The sequence below is a fragment of the Populus nigra genome, chromosome 16 (assembly GCF_951802175.1).
Source record: "Populus nigra chromosome 16, ddPopNigr1.1, whole genome shotgun sequence".
Taxonomy (NCBI): Eukaryota; Viridiplantae; Streptophyta; class Magnoliopsida; order Malpighiales; family Salicaceae; genus Populus; species Populus nigra.
In genome coordinates this window covers 1734209-1753998 of record NC_084867.1, presented here as the reverse complement: position 1 = coordinate 1753998, position 19790 = coordinate 1734209, and the positions used below count along the sequence as shown (strand labels likewise).

The following is a 19790-nucleotide window of genomic DNA, read 5'->3' as shown; positions in this document are numbered from 1 at the left end:
CAAAAATAATTTTTAAAAATTAAAAAATTATTATTTTAATACATTTATAAACCACACACATTTTAAAAAATAATATACGGTTAACATCCTCTAACTGTGCATTATCCGTACTCTCGAACACAGACTTTTCAATTCATCAGTGTTTTTAAGAAGATGCCTCAGCTTCCATTGACATGTAAGAAGATGAGCACTTCCATTTGAAGTGCAAGCCTTCCTCAATGGAAATTATTTAGAGCTTCAGTCTTGGCCAAGGTCGCCCACACGTTTTCTCCTTCCTTTCTTTCAACCATGTGTGTTTATGTGATGTAAAAGAATTTTTAAAAAACAAATTAATTTTTTTTACTTCAAATTAATTGTTTGTTTTTAGATTATTTTAATATATTAATATCAAAAATATTTTTTAAAAATATATTATTTAGATATATTTTTAAATAAAATAATACTCATTATAGTGTCAAAAAGTTCTAATTCCTTTTTTTTAATAGACATTCTCTTCTTTTTAATTTATTTTCTATGAAAGCTGACAACACATTGTTTGACTTGATAGACGACTATTTGTTTTCAAAAAAAAATATGCTGAAGCTTTAAAAAAGTTAAAACAAGCATAGGCTTGTCAGCGCTCCTGGGCTCTTCATCACAGCACGCCTGGCTCTTGATCCTTTTTTTTACCTAAAAGATTGGATATAAATTTTTAAAAAAATATTAAACCTGAGTTCATAACTAACTTATAAGTTTAATAAGTTAAGTCAGCAGTATTAAAGTTATTATTTTTATTTGATATTAATTCTTTTTACTGGTATCTTCTTTTAATAATTTTTTTTATTAATATCCCTCATATGTAATTTTTTTTCTTATTTAATATTTTTTATAGAAATTATTTTTAAATGGTGATCTGCATCTTTAATTTTTAAAAAGATTATTCTTATTCATTTATAATTTTTTTTTATCTTTTGTATTGAAGAACTTTATTTTTCAAAATTAAAAATTTTTATTTTCAAATAATATTTCTAATATATATAATATTTTTTATTTTTATTTTATTTAATCAATTTAATATGTGTGCTTATTTTGAATATTGTCTCATTTATTAAAAAAAATTTAGTAACACATCCGCGTAACTATATTGTATTATGAGATTAAATGTTTTGATCTATATATGGTTTTTAATTTTTCCAGTTTTATTTTAGATATCGTTAAAAACATTTTCTCATTTGTTCATCCATATATTTTGACTTATTTTATTACATGTAGGAGCTTTTTGATTTATATTTAAAAAAAATTTTATGTATAAAAATACATTAAAAAGCCTACCTATATAATTTTTTTTGGATGAGAAATTCTAATGGCCAATGTGGTCTGTAGCCTGAACCTCATAGAAAATATACTGATACAATGTACACGCAAAAACCATTTACTGCTGCTCTAAATTTCTTTCGATATTTACTTGTGCTTGCCCCATTCTTCTGGGAAAAGACTCCCAAGTCTTCCAGAAAGGAAATTGTTAAGAGATTCAAGTCTTCGTCAATGTCATCAATGGCCAACACGTTTTCCCATTAAGAGCTTCTAGTCTTCTTCAAGTCTTATGGTCTGGGTGGAGACATTATAGCCATCTCTTTCGTTTTTATTTCGTTTTCTATGGAAGCTGAATCCATTACTTCGATTTTTCTTGTCCCACTTTGTTAATTTCTTTTTAATTGCATTTATTGTTTCCATCTGCGAAACGAAACACTTTAAATTGCTAGTCTAGCCGTATAGTTTAAGCAGCACATAGCTAGTAAGGAGGAAAACGTTTAAGTTTTTTGCTTCATATGAACGGGTTCGGACTCAGGATTGTTGGGGTTCTAACATAAACTAGTTATCAGATTTCGAACACACAGCAGAATCCATTTAACTAAATATGGCTTACCACATGAATCGTTGCATTAGGAATGGAGCTTTCTTTGAGACGAAAAGGAACAAAAAAAAAAAGAATCCGAGTGATTTTACCAAATAAACAAGTTACTTTCCACAATCAATCTTACATTGATCCAAATAACTGTTAATGGCTGCACAAGTGATAGCCATATCTATGTCAAGAAGACCTCACTTGTTATTTTCAGGTATATAAATGTTTCCGGATCTCTTCAAAACACTATCAAGTTTCAAGACAGAGAGTATGTACAACTACATGTTGGTAGCAAGAAAAAATGAAATAAGATTGAAAACCAGTTGATATAAATAACTCAAAACACATTAAGCTCGCCTTTTACTCAAACGCCATGAATTAGGTTCGTGGTATCTATCGTAGAGAGGTTCAATCCGTTCTTGACGCTTTCGCTTGCTCATTTTTGTAGGATCTGATACTTTAAAGAACCTGGGAGCTAGCTCCACAAGCCATTTGGGATCTATAACCGTGACCTCACGCATATACTCTTTTGTAGTCATTACCAGCTCATGGTAGATGACCCAGTCTGGTTGTCTCTGGAAAAGAGCACTGCTGGGGTGGATATAAACTGGCTGGTTCTCAACCAAAGTCCGATAACCCTCCTGTGGGTCCTTTCTAGCTGCATGGAAAAAGAATCCAGCTGTAATCGCTTTCCTTATCTTGGTAAAATTCTTCCCAGCACTAACAACATCTAGTTTATACCTGAAATCCAGCAACAGTGTTAAGTTAGAATCATGTAGACAAACACGTTTGCACTGTAAGTGAGGGTTTTCTAGATCTACTATTAGCATTTCCGTATTTTAAATATCCATCAGATAAAACTGCTGGAAGAATAATTGTATCATAAGGGGGTCAGGTAGGAAAATAACCAGAGCCAATAACTGTTGCAGTTAAATGCATGGTAGGATCAAGAAACAACAATTTTCATAAGAACACCCATCGAGTGAAAAGTTAGCAAATAAAATGAAGGGGTTAAAACTTAAAAGAGAGCATTGGGGCGGCAAAGTATTTACCAAAAACAACCAACAGCACAGGTTAGAGGGATGACAAATTCACCATATCTCAACAGGTTAGGAGAGTAATTAAAAGCATTGCGTATAAAACACAAGAAGTTTACAACTAAATGAGCCTTGACTTGGCTTGAGCAAATGGCAGTTCGTTAATAGTGACCCCCCTGCCACCCCATGAACAAGTGGAGGCATACTAATTGAATTGATGACTAACAAAAAATAATAATAATAATACAAAGCATACAATCCTAGCCTGACCATTTTTTTAAAAAAAAAACAAGAGGCAGAACATGTCATGTATATCAGGACAAACACAACAGCAGATATGCAATGAACAGGCTTTTTCATGCTAAAATGGTCAGTGACATGCAGACTAGTAGCATCCCATAATTCACGATAATAAGGATATTAATAGCACTCTACAATGCTCAACGACAAGCATATTAGCCAAGACCAAATATCATTGTTCTTAATCATGCACAAGTCTCAGAAAACTAATAATGAGCATCAATAAAGAAAACATTGAGCAAGGATGATAAAATATCATGAAAAAGACATTAGCTAAAACAAAGGAAGTTGCAGATCTTACTTATCCATGATGCTTAGAAGCTGTTTTCTGACATCCTGTGCTCTCCTCAAGGATCGGGATTGGACAAAGTTCTCAAAACACCAAGGTCCTGAAAAGTTCTTGGCTTTCCAAGCCTCGTACACAGCAAGCAAAGTCAGATGGTCTCCCTCAGGCTGGAAAAACTTGGCCCTCTTCTGATCAGCCTGAGCTTGTTTTTCTCTAGGTCTGTAAAAGATGTTACCAGTTTGGATCATGGCAATCATAGTCAAAATCTCATCACTGCACCCGAGGTCTACACTAGCCAGCAACATTTTAGACAATGGTGGATCCAGAGGAAATTCTGCCATTTTCCTCCCTAGTTTGGTCAGAAGTCCTTCCTCATCCAGAGCTCCAAGGCTGTATAGCTGTTCCATGGCAGAAATCAGGGCCTGCGGTGAAGGTGGATCCATAAAATCAAAAGACAATAGGTCATTAATTCCCATAGCCTTCATTGTAAGCGTAGTGAATCCAAGATTAATTCTTTGGATTTCTGGAATTGAGGTGGGAGACATCTCATTGCGGTATGCACTTTCTGTGTAGAGACGATAACATTTTCCAGGCCCAGTACGCCCAGCACGTCCAGCTCGTTGCTTGGCAGATGCTTGTGAAATTGGCGTTATAACTAGAGAATCAAGCCCTTGCTTTGGATTATACACGTTCTGCTTGGCAAACCCAGGATCAATAACATAAAAAATTCCATCAATTGTCAAAGAGGCTTCGGCAATATTAGTTGCCACAACCACCTTCCTCTTTCCAGGTGGGGCAGGATCAAAGATTCTTGACTGCATTTCACTAGGAAGAGCACTATAAACAGGCAAAATGATCAATTCAGGAACATTTTTTCCTAATCCTTTCATCCTCTCATAAAGAGATTGACATGCAAAATCAATCTCCTCCTGGCCTGTCAAGAATAGAAGTATGTCACCTTCAGGTTCTGTCAAGTGGATTTGCAAGACAGTAATCAGAGATGCATCTAAGTAGTCACTTTCTGGCTGTTTGGTGTACAATATCTCCACAGGAAATGTTCTCCCAGGAATCGTGAATATGTTACAGTTGAAGAAATACCCTGAAAATTTCTCCGCGTCCAGTGTGGCTGATGTGACAATCAAGCGAAGATCAGGTCTTCTCTTCACAAGTTTCTTGAGCAACCCAAAAAGGACATCAGTGTGAATGGTCCTCTCATGAGCTTCATCTAGCATTATCACCGAGTACTGAGAAAGGTTCTCATCAATCAGAATCTCCCTAAGCAGCATACCATCTGTCATATACTTGATCACAGTATCTGGTCCAGTGCAATCCTCAAAACGAATAGCATAGCCAACTTCCTCACCTAAACGACAGCCAAACTCTTCAGCCACCCTCTTGGCTACAGACATAGCAGCCACCCTACGAGGCTGAGTACATCCAATCTTACCCCTAGTGGTATAACCTGCCTCAGCAAGATACTGTGTCACCTGAGTAGTCTTACCTGAACCTGTCTCACCAATAACCACCAGAACCTGATTGTCATGGACAGCCTGAATTAACTCTTTTTTCAATTTGTAAATTGGCAAGCTCTGCCTCTGTTCCTGGATAGATAACTTGGATCGCTGCCCAAATGTCAGTGCTTTCCCAAATGCATCCTTCTTCCATTCAGGCATGTCATAAGCAGATAAGCCAACACCACGCAGCTCCTGGGCAAGATGCCTCTCGCCAGTCTCGGGCATTGGGTCTTCCCAAGGACGATTAAGATCCTTTGGTATTGAATCAAGCATAGTCCTCTGCTGCTGCTCCCTCACTTCTCTCCTCTCCTTTATAAGTGCAGACTGAAGAGCAGCTGCACGACTCAACGAACCTTCAGGATTCTTAAAAATCTTAACTGGTGACATATCAACAGAATACCTAGTCTGCCCTTGCAAAAATGCAGGCTCATCCTCATTCATCTCAATCTCAAGCTCTTCCTCAACTCCCTCTTCTTGATAAAGCAACCCATCTATTTCCTCATCATACATGGGGTACTCTTGCACACTCAAAACCCCCGAAGCAATCAACTGTTTTGCTTCCCACTTCTCTGGCGAGCTCATTCTCTTTAAAGGTCTCCGTGACGGACCAGTATCCTCCTCCTCCACAATCCTAATCCCTGACAACCCTGTCCTCATCACCGGCCCCTCCTTAGACAAACCCAAAGCATTGCTCCTAAAACCATCCTCATCATCCCTCTTCTTCAATGGAAGCAAATCTTTCCCACTATTCTGATCAACATCCCTCATCGAAAGACTCAACTTGTTCCCCGAGACTGAAATCACCTTAACATAAACTTCCTGGTCCCTCTTAACCACGTCCTTTGCATTCCCAACTCTCCTAGTTGCAATCTGTGAAACATGAACCAAACCCTCCTTCCCCCTAAAATCACTCAACTGGACAAAACAACCTGTATCCATCACCCTCGACACCCTCCCCTTATATACCCCATACAATTCCGGCTCATTACTATTAACACCACCATACCCATGTCTCCCATTCCTTCTCTCCCTCTCACCTTCACCATCCTCTATATCATGCCCATCTCTCCTTCTTCCTCTATCTCTCCTCCTATCATCTCTATCATACATATCTCTTTCTCTCTCCCTATCTCTATCCCTATCCCTCTCTCTATCCCTATCCCTCCCTCTCCTATCTCTCTCTATATGTCTGTCATCGTTATCTCTTTCTCTGTGCCTGTCTTCATTCTCTCTTCTACTTTTCTCTTCAGCTTCAATTTCCAATTCCCTATCAATTTCTTTCACTCTGTCTCTACTATCTTTAATCGAGAGAGCTTTAAATTTAGAATCTTTACCTGACCCATCATTCTCCTTATCTTTCTTCCCCTCCTTCTCCGCTTTCGGCGGCAAAATCGCGTGAATAATCGTCAGCAATGTCCGAACAAAGTAATCAGGCATTTCAGCTCCATTTTCCTTCAGCTTCGCATCGAACTCATCTACTGTTTCGCAACTCCGACCTAACTCGGTGATGAACTCAGCTAAGATCTTATCTCCAAACCCCAAGTGAGTTTCGAGTTCGCTGCAGACCTTGGAGACGAGGGAGAGGTACTCGAGCTTCTTCAATCCGGCGTCGTTTTCTGCTGCGGTTGCCATTAGAAAGAGTTGAAATGTGGAGATCGTAGAGATAAATTTTTTTATTTTAGGGTTTTTCGATTTTTTAGGGTTTTTTTTTTTTTTTTTTCGTCATCTGATGAGAATTTGATTCTTTCTTTTATTTATTTTTAAACACATGATGTTTGTTCAAGGGCTGAAGGCGGTGCTGTTGTAGGGATAAACAAAAGGCAAAGTAAAGACCCAAATAAGCCTGGATAATGATAGCCCAACCTATATTACAAATTCAGGCCCATAAATTGTAATCTAGCCTAGAGCTTTGGCCCAAAGGAGAGGATTGATTATTTTTTATTTATTTATTTAGCACATATTTGCTTATTTTTTCACAAATATCAGATAATTTCTATGTTTAGTGATTATGGAATATTTTTTTAAAATATCTTTTAATTTCTTGGGCAGGTGTGTGCCATGTGATGGTGCTGACAAATAGGTTAGAGAACTTCTTGGATTTTAAAATATAAAAAAATCAATTATTGATATTTTTAATGGAAAATGAATTTTAAAAGAAATTGTTTTCTATGATACAGCACCAATCTTCCAAAAATCATCAGTTGTATTAGCATTACTAAACTAAAAAAAATTATGAGTGATGTTGAATGACATGTATCTCACGGTGCTATTTATTTTTACATTTGTTTTCATTTTCTATAAAAGAAAATATTTCTGATAATGGAAATAGCCATGAAGTTATGGGGCTTGGGCAATGCTTTCTAGTTTGTTCTAGATCGAGAAATGTTCTCTCATAAGCTGAGGAAAATGGTAACAGCAATAGGGCTAGCAGAGTATTGCCTTTTTTTTATTTACTTTCCATATTAAAATATTTTAAAATACATTGAATATTCAGAACACTTTTTTTCCGATACCATTTGATTGATTGGCAACGAGTTCCAATAATGAGCAAAATCGTAGAAGATCCAAACTGGATCTAATGACTCGAGAACCTGAATAAAGGGTTCTTGGACCATGTCAGGGGCTTTCTTGGTGGCCTCAGCATCTAGAGAGAGACCATCTACTTGGGGCAACGGCAGCTTCACAAAGTGCAGACTGCGGAGCTGACATGTTAGCTGCCTGACATGGTTTTTGATAAAAAAAAAATTCCGGCGGTATTGCTACCAGGGTACTCTCTTTCTATACAAAATACAAGCATGACAAGACTAAATTGCCAAAAAAAAGAGGGCGGCAACAATAGACGGTGGCTGCTACCCGTTCAGAGTTCACCTTTTCCCAGCACAGATATGAACAATCTTGCATGCAATATAATCACAAGGTTATAGAAGACAGACCTCTATGCTTTCATCTTAATCATCATCTTCATCCTCGAGATCAACTACCATCCTCAACTTCCTTTTAAGTCTGGCACTTGTCACTACTGTATCAGAAGCTGCAGCATCCTCCAAATCTTCCAATGCATCATCCATTTGTTGATCTGGTATATCATCTACATAATTGACTGGTGAAACCCCTGTTGATTTTCCACTTCTGCTGTTAGTTGCTTCAGCTTCTGAAGCACCTTCCTTGCTGACATGGTCAAGAACAGTATCCTCATCAATCCCTACAACATCCTGCCCAGTGGACTCGCTGCCTCTGTCCCTGAATTAAAATAACAGGCAACTCATACTTCATATATAATCCACTGACCACTTACAGTTGATCTCTCATGTCTCAGCAACAGATGCTTAGTTCAAGCAATACAATTCTCACAGTTATTTCAACAGTTCATTGCTCATTAGAAAAGACAGGTTTTAAACCTAATTCAAGTAAATATATACCTTCGTTCTAGATCGTTAAGAGCTTCATTCCCGGCATCTTCATCAGGCATTTCACTCTCAGTGGAAGAAGTTCTGAGCTCTTTACCTTTTGCCTTCGAAAGGAGCTTCTTGGTTTTACTGAATCAAAAAAGATAAAGCTAGTAATATAGAAAACCAGAAAACACATAATAAGAGACGAAAGCATGCCACTTAAGGTGTTTTTCAACAGAGCTAGACAGCAACATTTTAGAAAAAAACGAAGGCAACGTTACTAAAAATAAGAACTTCATCTAAACACTAAGTAGCAGCACCCTGATTGTCCTTTCATGGAGAAAGATAGAGAGACTCACTTCATTTTAGAGCTCAAGATTTCTTTATCAGAATTGTCAGAAATCTCTCCTTCGTTATTCTGTTTCCCAGCAACCAATCTATCACCAGCATTGTTTTTAGGCCTAAGAAAGAATATGTAGTTTATGAGTAAACTGAGTAAGCAGTTTATGAATTAATACAAATCAATTCTGATGGAACTTAATGGAAATAGAAAATTTAGCAATGCTTAGAAAGAAAGTTCAAATGCAAATTTTTTTAACGAGCTTTGCAGCAGAGAATCTTGCATGTGTTTTTTGAAATTTCAATTCAAATGGTTTTTTTAATAACATTGTTCTTTTTTTCTAATGACTTTCACTGAAGAGATTACATTAATTAAAGAGTACTCTAATAGCATCTCTTACTAAAAGCAAAGAACTGTTTAGCAGAAGGATGTTTTATCAGGCAGCTGAAAATACATCAGCAAACGGAAAGTCATATTAGAACTGGACCAATTGATAGTGCCAGACAAAAATAACAAATAAACTAAAGAGTAAATAAATCGCAAGTTAAAACACTGGATAACAAAGTTAAATCATAAGCAATATGTCAAGTTCAAGGATACAACTCATCCTGCATTTTTCTGTTCACAGGAAGAGAGAGAGAGTTACTTGAGAATAGAGCATAGGAGTTCATCATCAGAATCACTAGATTCTCCTTCAATGTTCTGGCTTGGCAACTCATCACCAAATAATCCACCATCATCCTTGTTTTTACTCCTACAAGTTAAAAATAAATAAATTTTAAGCGCTAATAGCTTTGAGCTACAAGTAAATCTACCAACAGTTGGCAAGAAACTTTACAACCAGCTTAGAAAAACTTTTCTAGTTGCAGCTGCTTATCTTAAAGGTTTCTTTTTTATCTGTTCTCACATTGCAAAAGAAACGTGCTCACAAATAACATACCAAGTCAACGTTGCCTAAAGAGGCTATCAGTGCATAAAAGGATAAAATCAGAAACTAGTCCCATGCAATACCAAGGAATTAATCGCAGCAGGAAATTAAACATGAACTTAGATGAATTGGTGATATCTGAAGTAATCAGAGAACATTATTTCTCTGATTAACATGGTCGTATAATTAAGCAAAAGATATGCTTGAATCAATGGGGAAAAGGAAAGAACCATGTGGCCTTTAACACAGTTTACATAGCCTTAATGCTAATCTTGGTGGGGAAAACTCAGATCAGTTTGGTGAAAAAGAAAGACATCAGACCATATAATAGGTTTTGAGTTTGGCATTTAACTAAAATTTCAAACTAGCAACATTTCTCAAGATTCCAAACTTTAGCAATCCACAGCCAAATGCTAGAGTAGAACAAATGCTAAGTATGGAGCATGGTTTGCACAAGTCACAAAAACAATATTAAAAGGAATTCCCACAGCCAAGGGCACAAAAGCAGTACCTATTTTTTAACGATAACAATGTTTCATCATCAGAATCTTGTCCTCCAACAGAAAAGCCATTCAGTTCCTCGTCTCTGAGATGCATATCTGTCTCAGACTGCTTCTGCCGAGGAGCACGTAAACCAAGTTGCTTGAGTTTTCTGGACACTTGGGCAGCTGTGAATGAATTATCAGATCCCATTGCATTTGCAATCATATAGCTGCATCTTCGATGGTCTTTGAACCTGTAGAAAGTATATAAAAAAATGTCCTCAAGTTAAATATATCATTCCACAAACAAAGATCCCACTACTTCAATCAAGGCTTTTATAAGTTGGAACATGAAGAAAATAAATGCTAAAGCATAGAGCAGTAATCATTTCCTACTGCTACTACTGCATCTAATAGGTGGATGAAGATAATGTAAGAATGAACCATGAACACAGGTTAATGGATCGGATTAAATCTTAGGCTACAACATCAAACACCACTCACTGCTCAAATAACGCTTTAATCATTTCCTCCTGATCTTTGTTGAAGGCCCTCACTCTTTTCCTAGTGCTCCTGTTGAAAGGCAACGCCTCAGACAATTTGGATAGAAAAAGGAAATTATTTTGCAAGCATTTCATATTTTAAATCATGCACTAGGATATGCTTTAGATAAGAATCGAGTCTTGAGAGCTCAGAGCTTCAGCTTTGAATACAATACTGAACATTGCATTAAAAGACCCTTGAAAACAATTGCATTCAAAAGCATTTCATAAATACTTACAGCCTTGGCAAACTTCCTTCTAAATCAATTGAATTGTGAAGATTGCTTTCCTTTTCAATTATCTCTCCATTCTCACCAAGTTGATCAGGATTAGTAGAAAATGGCCTACCAACAGAGCGCTTCCTTTTCTTCGATGCAACTTTCAATCCTAGCTGCTTGAGCTTGTTGATAACTTGTGCTCGTGAAACTTGACCATCAGGATCTAAGGATTCCGCAATCAAATGACTGCAATTCTCATCATCTTTGAATCTACAAGAACCATCTTTGTCATAACAGATGCAGCGAAAACAATTTAAGAAACTCCAATGCAAGAATGAGTTAGTCAAATATGCTATCTTTCAATTTTCATGGAGAAGACAAAAATGCACACAATCAGTTCCTGATAACAAAGATTAGAAGCAAAAGACAATGAAACTTCATCAATGCATTCAGCCAAGACTATCATTTAATCTAATGAGGAAATGCTTGCAGTCCTAAAATGGCTGGGCCAAGGCACTTACTTCTCATACAGATCTTTTATTTTCATCTCCATCTCGTCTGTCAGAACAAATCTTCTCTTCCTCCTAGGAACAGTTACACTTTCATGTTCTGCAGCATCTCCTCCACTGCAACAGCCAAATACATTAAATAAGGTCGGGGAAAACCAAGAATCTTACATGCTAAAAATCATTACTTAGAGATTTTCCTCAATACTCTATATCCTATCAATATGGTTGCTTGAAATAGATGTGATAAATTTCTGCACTCCAGTCTTCACCGATTCTTCTTTTTCTTTTAACCTTTCATTCTCAACAACAAATGGTGATATAAACCATTCTCATGAAAATAAGTCGACATTGGATCCCTTGCAGACCAAGAAAATATTTTAATTAAATAGGAAAAAAATGTCATTTTCCAACAGAGCCAGACTACTCCCAGATAACAAAAGAATATTAAATTATGTTGCTAAAGCACCCATGTAAAAATTTCCAAATTCCCTTTTATATAAAAGTACAAGATACACAACAGTGAGTTTAATCAAGGTCAACAGGCATGTCTTACTTCTGATATCCCGGTTCATGAGGGATCACAACATCTGCTTCATCCTCACCCAGTGCATCTGCTATGCTTCTAGGAGCCCATCTCTTCCCCTGTGATGACCCAATATCTTCGTTTGCTGAAGCATTTCCCCAGCCTGCACTTTCTTTCTTCAAATGACCAAGCTCGTGCAACATATATTCAGCATTAATGTAATGGCATTCTTTCCTGGATTTCCAAAAGAGAACTTCTACAAAAAGAAGGGGCTGATTCTTCATTTTTCTTAGCATTCTTCTAACCAAACTCGTAAGGAAATCAACAATATTTGCATATTCCTTGCATGGACATGACTTTTGCTCTTCCAGAATCTCATAGAATGTCGTGAGCAGCGATAACTGCACATTGTTTTTTCCAAAAAATAGAACAAAAATAAGAGATGATGTTTACACTTGTGCCCAATATTCTCAAGGATAGGATTTTGAGTTTTGAACCTGATATAGCATTGGAGAGAGATCTAAATCATCAGTGATTCTCTGCAACATGCATACTATGTAGTGATTTGTGCTGACAGAATTGTTCTTATAGAACCTAAGTAACCAGCACAAATTCTGAATAATGCTGTGGTTTGCCAAAGATGATATAAAAGTAGAGACTTTAAAATCAACTTCATAATTTTCAGCAGGTTGCTCATCGCCTGAAGAATCATCAGAACTGCATGAAAGATCATCAATATCAATCTTTTTATTCTCCATCTGCAAAGTGCTGCCAAGATTCTCCATCTCTGGTACAAATATTTCAGGCTTTTCAAGAACATCAACATTCATGTTTTCTTGGTCACCAGAAGTTGCAATTTCTGGGCTTTTCTTTTGCAAAACAGTTGATTGTTCACTATTAGACAGAGCAGTGGGATCCTCAATAGTGACTTCAACATTACACTGTTCATTTCCATTTTCCTTCTTGTCACTCAATGGTTTCTTCTTTCTACTTCTCCTCGACTTCTTAGAAACCTTGATCATGAAACGACAGTTTTAATTTTGATCTTCACAAAAGAAAAACTTTCTAATACAAAAGACTAAGACATTTGGGATTTATAACAACAAAAGTATGAAACTATGGATGCAAAAAAAAAAATTCAAAGAAGCAGAAATTCTATAACTGAGGAAATGTAAATGAACCGCAATTTCTTTTACTTTTCCTTTCTTCTCTCAGCAAGTAAATGGGCCTTGGTCTTGAGTTTTTATGTTTGGCAAACAGATTCACATTTGGCTCAATGTTGGTTGTGGAAAAAACTAGTAGAAATAAGACTTTTAAGTATGACGACGCATTGAAAGTGAACTAACATCATTTCCTTTATAGCAAAATCAATGAATTGCACTCTCCAAAACTCCCATTGTTGCTTGGATCCTATTGGTGTTGTATCATACTTTGGAGTTGGCTGCAGTTTAGAGAGCGAAGAGAGATTGAGAGAGAGCAGTAAAGGGAAAAGAAAGAAAGTGGAGGGAGAAGATAGGAAAAAATCTGAAATTACAAATTTAAGAACCTATAGTTTAGTCAGCGAAAGGGGAAATTTAAGGACAGTTTTGCACTTAACCTGCTTGCAGAGGGCACATATAGCAGCCCAGATATATCTACATTTGTCGACATATGTAATGGAAAGCTACTAATTATTTGTTATTATATAACTTCTTTTTCCAGTGATAAAGAACCAAAGACAGTGAAATGATTCTATACTATCGAGACAACTATTCAAGCAAGATGTATTACAAGTTCATGAAAAGGAAAAACTAGAAAGAAGACAAATGCTGAAATTGCTACAGCTAGATCCAAAATCTTTATTTTCTGTAGGTCAGCATTACCTGATATTGCACCAAAGATACAAGACCACAAAGCTGATCTCATTAAAGGCTCACAAAAGAATCGTTAAGAGAGTTTTGAGGAAAGCAATTTCAAAAGGTTGGACATAGGTGATGGCATTGGTTGAAATTGTAGAAAGTCTTGCAGAAACATGACAATTATTATATGATTAGCAGAATGTGGCAAATATTCAAGTTAAACTATACCTACATTGAATTTACCTTTTTTTATTTTCAAAAAATAGATAAGTAAATCACCGACTTCTTTTCAGCATGGTATGATGACTGATTTAGTCAAGTTCATATGTTACAGAACTATCTTACAAACAAAGCACCATTTCAATCTGCTTAATGCATTGATAGATTCAAAAGGAATAGAAAAACAAAATACAAATACAAAAAAAAAAAACTACAGAACTGCCCTGTAAAGAAAAGTATAACTTACTCTCAAGGTGCCACGTGTTTGAAGATTCTCCATCAGCCTTACAAGTACATGAATCATTTCTACCAGATCTGAAAGATCACTGACCAGAAAAATAAAAACATAGCATCAGCAACAACATCTTGAAGCATGTTCAAACAACCACATATTTCTGCACGGGCATAGCCTTAGTAAATGCTTGTTCACAAAAACAAATAAACACATAAAATAGGCATACAGTTAAGGAGAATGTTTGTTGTCCTTTTGAAATAATCAGATATCACTAACAGAAACTAGGGAACACAAATTGAGGGCATTGAGTTTAAAATTAATAATATGCTTGATTTAAAGGAAACTAAAAATAAGCTTGATTTGAATGAAGAGATGCAAAAATAATACAAAAAATGACAATATTGAAAAACCTTTCTCACTGTTTCAGTGAAGAAAAAAAAGATTCAAAGAGCACTGATTCTCACAAAAAGAAGACGACAACTCATGAAACTAATCACATAACAATGATTGCCAGATGATTAATCTTTAAAAGCTGCACCCAAATCCTAGTATAGCCAGAAACACATGAATAGCAAGTGAGGCTCTCAAATCATTCAGACTTTTATGTTTGTAGAACTAAAGTTCCACAATCAGGACATAAATACGTTAAAAGATCCAAAAGATAAACCACAAGTTTATTTTAGGTCTTAGCATAAGAAGAAAACCTTTTGGTTTGCTTATGTGTGTCAAATGATTTGATCAGGCTCAGGAGGAATTGAGTCATTCCTTGATCAGTCTGATCATAGAACAACTTGTAAAGCAGGATGCGAGCTGTTAAAGGCTCCTTAGAATCTCCTGGCAGTAACTTAAGCACCAAATCTAACATGCGAATCTGTGGAAAAATAGAAGCTCTAACTCAAGCACCTCTTAACATGCAAATCTGTATATTTAGGGGGAAAGAATAAGGAGGGGAAGGGGGAGACATCATCAGGTTAAGTATAATTTACCATAATTCTCATAAGAGCACCAGCTGCAGACAGAAACTTATAATCATGTGTCACCTTCAAGCCTTCAAAAGCATTTTTCCATCTTGAAATGACTAGTAGAAACATTGATTCGTTCATTGATGCTGCAATGGGTCCACATATACCTCCTTTGAATGATGTGTTATCAGCATGCTCATCAGAGAAGGCTTGAGAATTGTCTTTTTCCATATTTGGCTGGTAAAATAACAAACATCCACCAACAATTGAATAGCATGATGTACCAGAAGAAAATATTGCAACCATTTGAAATATAACTTGAACAAAAAATATGAGAAGGTAGTGACAGAAAATAAACAGGACTCAGAAAACCCATGACAGTGGATTCAGTCATATATTTGAGCACCAAAATTGTAGCATCAGTCAAAAAGTTTCACCATTATCAACTTGCTCACACAGCCACAAGTCACTCCTATAACATCATTTTCAACAACTTGGAAGTAAGGAATATTTCTTTGAATATTATTCTTCACAAATGAACCATCATGTCAATGTCTCCTTCAAAATTCATTAGCAGACCATCAACTTACTGAAAATATTTATAATCGACCTTGCCAAAACAGATTGGAAGAGGCAGTTGGATTTGCATGCTATTATTGTAATGTTTCCTAACCATAACATTAGTATTTAAGCTTTGGAGGAAAAAAAAAGATGCAGATGTTTATCCAATTCTTTTTCTTATTCATTTATAAAAGAATCCATCCACTGTAGCTTACTTTCTTACTCTTGAATTGCAACAATCAAGAGCTATTTTACTGTCACTGAATGTTATGCAGAAAAACATTAATAAGCCAAAATTATTAGCAATGACAAGATCAAGTACTGCAGAATACAAAGCATATACTAATCATTGGCCAACCATGTTGATACATAAGCTACTGGAATTAAACACATAGTACAAAGGAGAGGGCAGAGCATGACAATTCTAATTCCACGAGTTCTACTCACTCTATCACAAGTAATCTGCTTACCATGTACAAGCTCAAACATATCATTAAACGAACCTAAAATTTCCCATGGTACTCTAACAAACAATTGGTTGATCTGTTTAGACTAACTTAGAGATTCAGTTATGACTGTTTTGGAATTCCAAAAGTTCATTATATGACAAAAGAAAAGGAAAAACAGCAAAAGACAAGAATGATAACTTCAAATATCAAGCCACATGACAGACACTAACTACAAAGATAAACTTCTATTTAAATTGAAGCCATCAGAGAATATAGAATGTCTATCAAAGACACAATTATAGATACAAGTACCTCATATCTCACCTTGGAAGTAATATACTTGTGATATTGAAAAGAAGTAACAAACTGAGCAACCTGAAAGAAAACAACAATGTCACTGTTTTGAATTGCATGATGCTCCTTCTCGATATCTTCACGGATCGTCTCCATCAAATCTGACATGAATTCAGTTCATCATAAATGTTAGCAGTATAATCAGTAGAAAGCAGAAGCAAGCAAATGTTTTATGTGAGATGATTTTAATTCCAGAACATATACCATTGTAACCCCCTGATAGAAACTGGTTCAGAAAATCATGCAGTAACTCCAAAATATTATCCTTCATTGAAGGTAATCTCCCATGGTCCCACAAAATCTTTTTACTGGGACCCTTTTGAGCTTTATAAGGTTTAAGTAGAATCTGAGAAGCAGAACTAGGGTTTCCTAAGCATACTGCTTTAGAACCATCCTGGAAAAGAGAAGGGGGAAAAAACCACTTACATTACAAAAAGTTTTATACAAAACCCCTCAAAAACATCATTTATAGTGAAACTTCATACCATGGTAAGCCGGGTGAAGGTTCCACTAAATTGTGAATGACGGACCACGTTTCGTTGTCTAGAAAGCTTCATTTTTCTTTGTTCTTCTTCTTTCATAATGGACTTGAGGATATCAAGAGAAGTGCTGCTTCCACAAACCTACCAAATTAAACTTATTAAATCAATTTCTACATGCACATCATGTAACAACTGGATGTCTAAAACAAGGATAAAACCAGCATAATGATACTATGCTTATCAACAACAAAAGCCAAAGGACAATAAACAATAAAAGTGCTTGATGATTCAATCTGCAGGGAATAACATTAATGGGAAGAAAGAAAAAAGGGATGGGACCCAAAGGCTTTTTGCTTTTCAGAAGTTCAGCAATTCAAGATCAAAATTACAAGATATAGGAGGCTTTGCTCAACCTTATTGCAGCTTTACTTGTTTACAAAACAAAAGATTTTCTAGTTTCCACGAAAATTTACCATTGAAGGAGAAGAAAAGAATGCTCGCTAACCTTGAAATCCTTTAGACCGGCATTAACAATCAACCCTGGCTCTTGACCAATGAAAATGTAATGGAAAATTTCTAATAAAAGCAAGTTATCATGAAGAAAATAACTGCATGAACCCTTTATATTCTGAGTTATAACTAGAATGATGTCCATTACATTCTCATGGAACAAAAGCTCCAAAAACCTATCCCTTAGAGACAAAAACTGACTTGCTGATTCCCCAACTTTCTGCAACATTGAAAAATCATGAACTGCTAGAACGTTTCTAAACAATGTCAGCACCAACTGAACCAATTTCCAGTCATCCTCAGTAAACGCCTCACTGCACCACGCCCAATCAATATTAATAGCAAAACCAATAAATTTCTCCAAATGAGCAGTTAAAGTGAAACATTATTTACCGGTCCAAATTCTCCAATGGGCCTTCAAGAAGCGAAACAACCACTGGAATCGTACCACTAAGCGTAATTGCAGCCTTCAAACCCCATAAATACTCTACTTGTAGCCATATATCACTCGAAGACGGCTCAATTGGCATAGTAAGAAAAACTAGAACCTTAACTAAGATATTTTCAAAAAACAGAAAAAAAAATAACAAAAACACAAATCAATACCGAACCTTTATCCATATATAATTAAAAATAAATAAAAATTAGCATTAACCTGCATTTAAGACCAAATTACGATCATCTTGACAATACTGAATAATCGGTATTAAATCTTTCCCCACAGTATTCCATTTACACACTTGCTTAAATACTCCTCGCGTTTGTGGATCATCGCGCCTTAAGAATCTCAACAAATCTTTTAAATTATCTACAATTACAAAAGGAAAAAGGAAAAAGAAAACTCCAATTAAAAACATCGAGCTAAAATTGTTATCATTTCAAAGAAAATATATTTATATATTTGTGTTACCTAAGCAGTTAGCGCCTTTAGTGTAACCAATTCGATTTCCGTTGTCGTCTTCTTCAGGGGTGCCTAGACCGACGCAGATACCAGCTAAACCTTGCATTTCCATTTTTTAGGGTTTCTGTGTGAGAGATTGATTTTGGGTTTCTTGTGAGAACTTGAAGAATTTAAGATTATTTGAGATTGGATCTGATGTTAAGTTGCGACGGTAAGAAAAATGGTGGAGAGAAATTAGGGGTGTGGGGTGTCGATTAGGGTTTTGTTGTTGGCGGGAATTTGGATGCGAATTTTCCCGCGCTTTTTTAGCGTGATACTTTTTATATTTTTGGAGGAGGAGAGAGCATTTGGTGTTACTAACTTACTATATATAAGGAATGTCTCATGACATATTATGTGGCAAGATCTGATTGGTTATACATTCTGATCGAGAGCTTGGCCCTCGTACGGAATCTAAAACAAGTTTTATTTAATTTGGGCTGTAAAAGGCCCAGGTTTTTAACGTGACATAACATAATATCATGATTATATTATCTATGCCCATAATCTGATCATAATTAGCTCATGTTATAAATTTGTTTTTAAAATAGTTTAAAATTAATTTTTTATATTTTTAAAAAAAGAAGCAAAGAAAAAAAATGTATTTATTATCTTTGTTTTTTTTATCTCAAAACAATAACCAAAAAAAATATTTTCATCAAAAAGAAAATTTATTTAACACGAAACATCAATTCAAGAAAAAATATTAATTGAGAGCTTTGAAGTCTTAAATGTTCTCTGGCACTAAGCTTTTTGTTAATTTTTCTCAAAATGCTCTAACGTGATTACTGAATGTGATCATACAGTATTAAAATATAATTTTATTATTCTTAAAAATAGATAAATGACATTAATTGTGGCTACAAAGCATGGCACTTTTATAAAAATCCAATGACATTGAACTTTAGACTTCGAATCAAGAGAGAATCTTTGTACCTGGGATAATTATTTGTATTATAGTTATAATTCAAACATAAGCAAGGATATAAACACACAATTACAGTATAATATTGACATTAATATATTAATTCTTGAAAGATTACAATACAAATCAGATTGATTTATTTTCTTTTTCAGGGGCTCATTTGAAATGATTTTTGTGAAGTTACCAACTGAACCAATTTCCAGTCATCCTCGGTAAAAGCCTCACTTTTTGCAATATCCCCTAGGGGCGGGGACGCCACTAGCCCCACTGGCAGCCTTCTGAACCTCTCGGGTTCGCTCCTCGAACTCGTCACTGATTTCCTTTTCTTTTTCCTCTGCTTGGGTGTTGATTTTGAAAGTGGA

At 35.7% G+C, this 19790-nt stretch overlaps 2 protein-coding genes across 2 annotated transcripts; both read right to left on the bottom strand.

Annotated features, from left to right (window-relative positions):
• Positions 1-1980: 1980 nt before the first annotated feature.
• Positions 1981-6788, bottom strand: LOC133675686 (probable pre-mRNA-splicing factor ATP-dependent RNA helicase DEAH5). Its single transcript, XM_062097138.1, has 2 exons — positions 3524-6788; positions 1981-2626 (listed from the first exon to the last, which is right to left on the bottom strand). Exons 1-2 carry the CDS (start codon positions 6652-6654, stop codon positions 2233-2235), a joined length of 3525 nt encoding a protein of 1174 aa, XP_061953122.1. The 5' UTR covers positions 6655-6788; the 3' UTR covers positions 1981-2232.
• Positions 6789-7447: 659 nt separating this feature from the next.
• On the bottom strand, positions 7448-18787 carry LOC133675685 (uncharacterized). Its single transcript, XM_062097137.1, has 20 exons — positions 18474-18787; positions 18219-18371; positions 17957-18116; positions 17559-17877; positions 17057-17194; positions 16776-16965; positions 16542-16672; positions 15232-15444; positions 14950-15116; positions 14258-14336; positions 12451-12966; positions 11984-12354; positions 11443-11547; positions 10943-11191; positions 10666-10734; positions 10191-10415; positions 9398-9505; positions 8771-8872; positions 8442-8558; positions 7448-8262 (listed from the first exon to the last, which is right to left on the bottom strand). Exons 1-20 carry the CDS (start codon positions 18574-18576, stop codon positions 7971-7973), a joined length of 3807 nt encoding a protein of 1268 aa, XP_061953121.1. The 5' UTR covers positions 18577-18787; the 3' UTR covers positions 7448-7970.
• Between the last annotated feature and the right edge of the window lie 1003 nt (positions 18788-19790).

Coding starts and splice junctions, on each gene's coding strand:
- LOC133675685 (XM_062097137.1), bottom strand. CDS start 18,576: ATGGAAATGCAAGGTTTAGCTGGTATCTGCGTCGGTCTAGGCACCCCT. Junction 14,337..14,949: donor ACACATAAGCAAACCAAAAG/GTTTTCTTCTTA, acceptor TTTTCTGGTCAG/TGATCTTTCAGATCTGGTAG. Junction 8,559..8,770: donor ATCTTGAGCTCTAAAATGAA/GTGAGTCTCTCT, acceptor TTTTTGATTCAG/TAAAACCAAGAAGCTCCTTT.
- LOC133675686 (XM_062097138.1), bottom strand. CDS start 6,654: ATGGCAACCGCAGCAGAAAACGACGCCGGATTGAAGAAGCTCGAGTAC. Junction 2,627..3,523: donor CTTCTAAGCATCATGGATAA/GTAAGATCTGCA, acceptor GCTGGATTTCAG/GTATAAACTAGATGTTGTTA.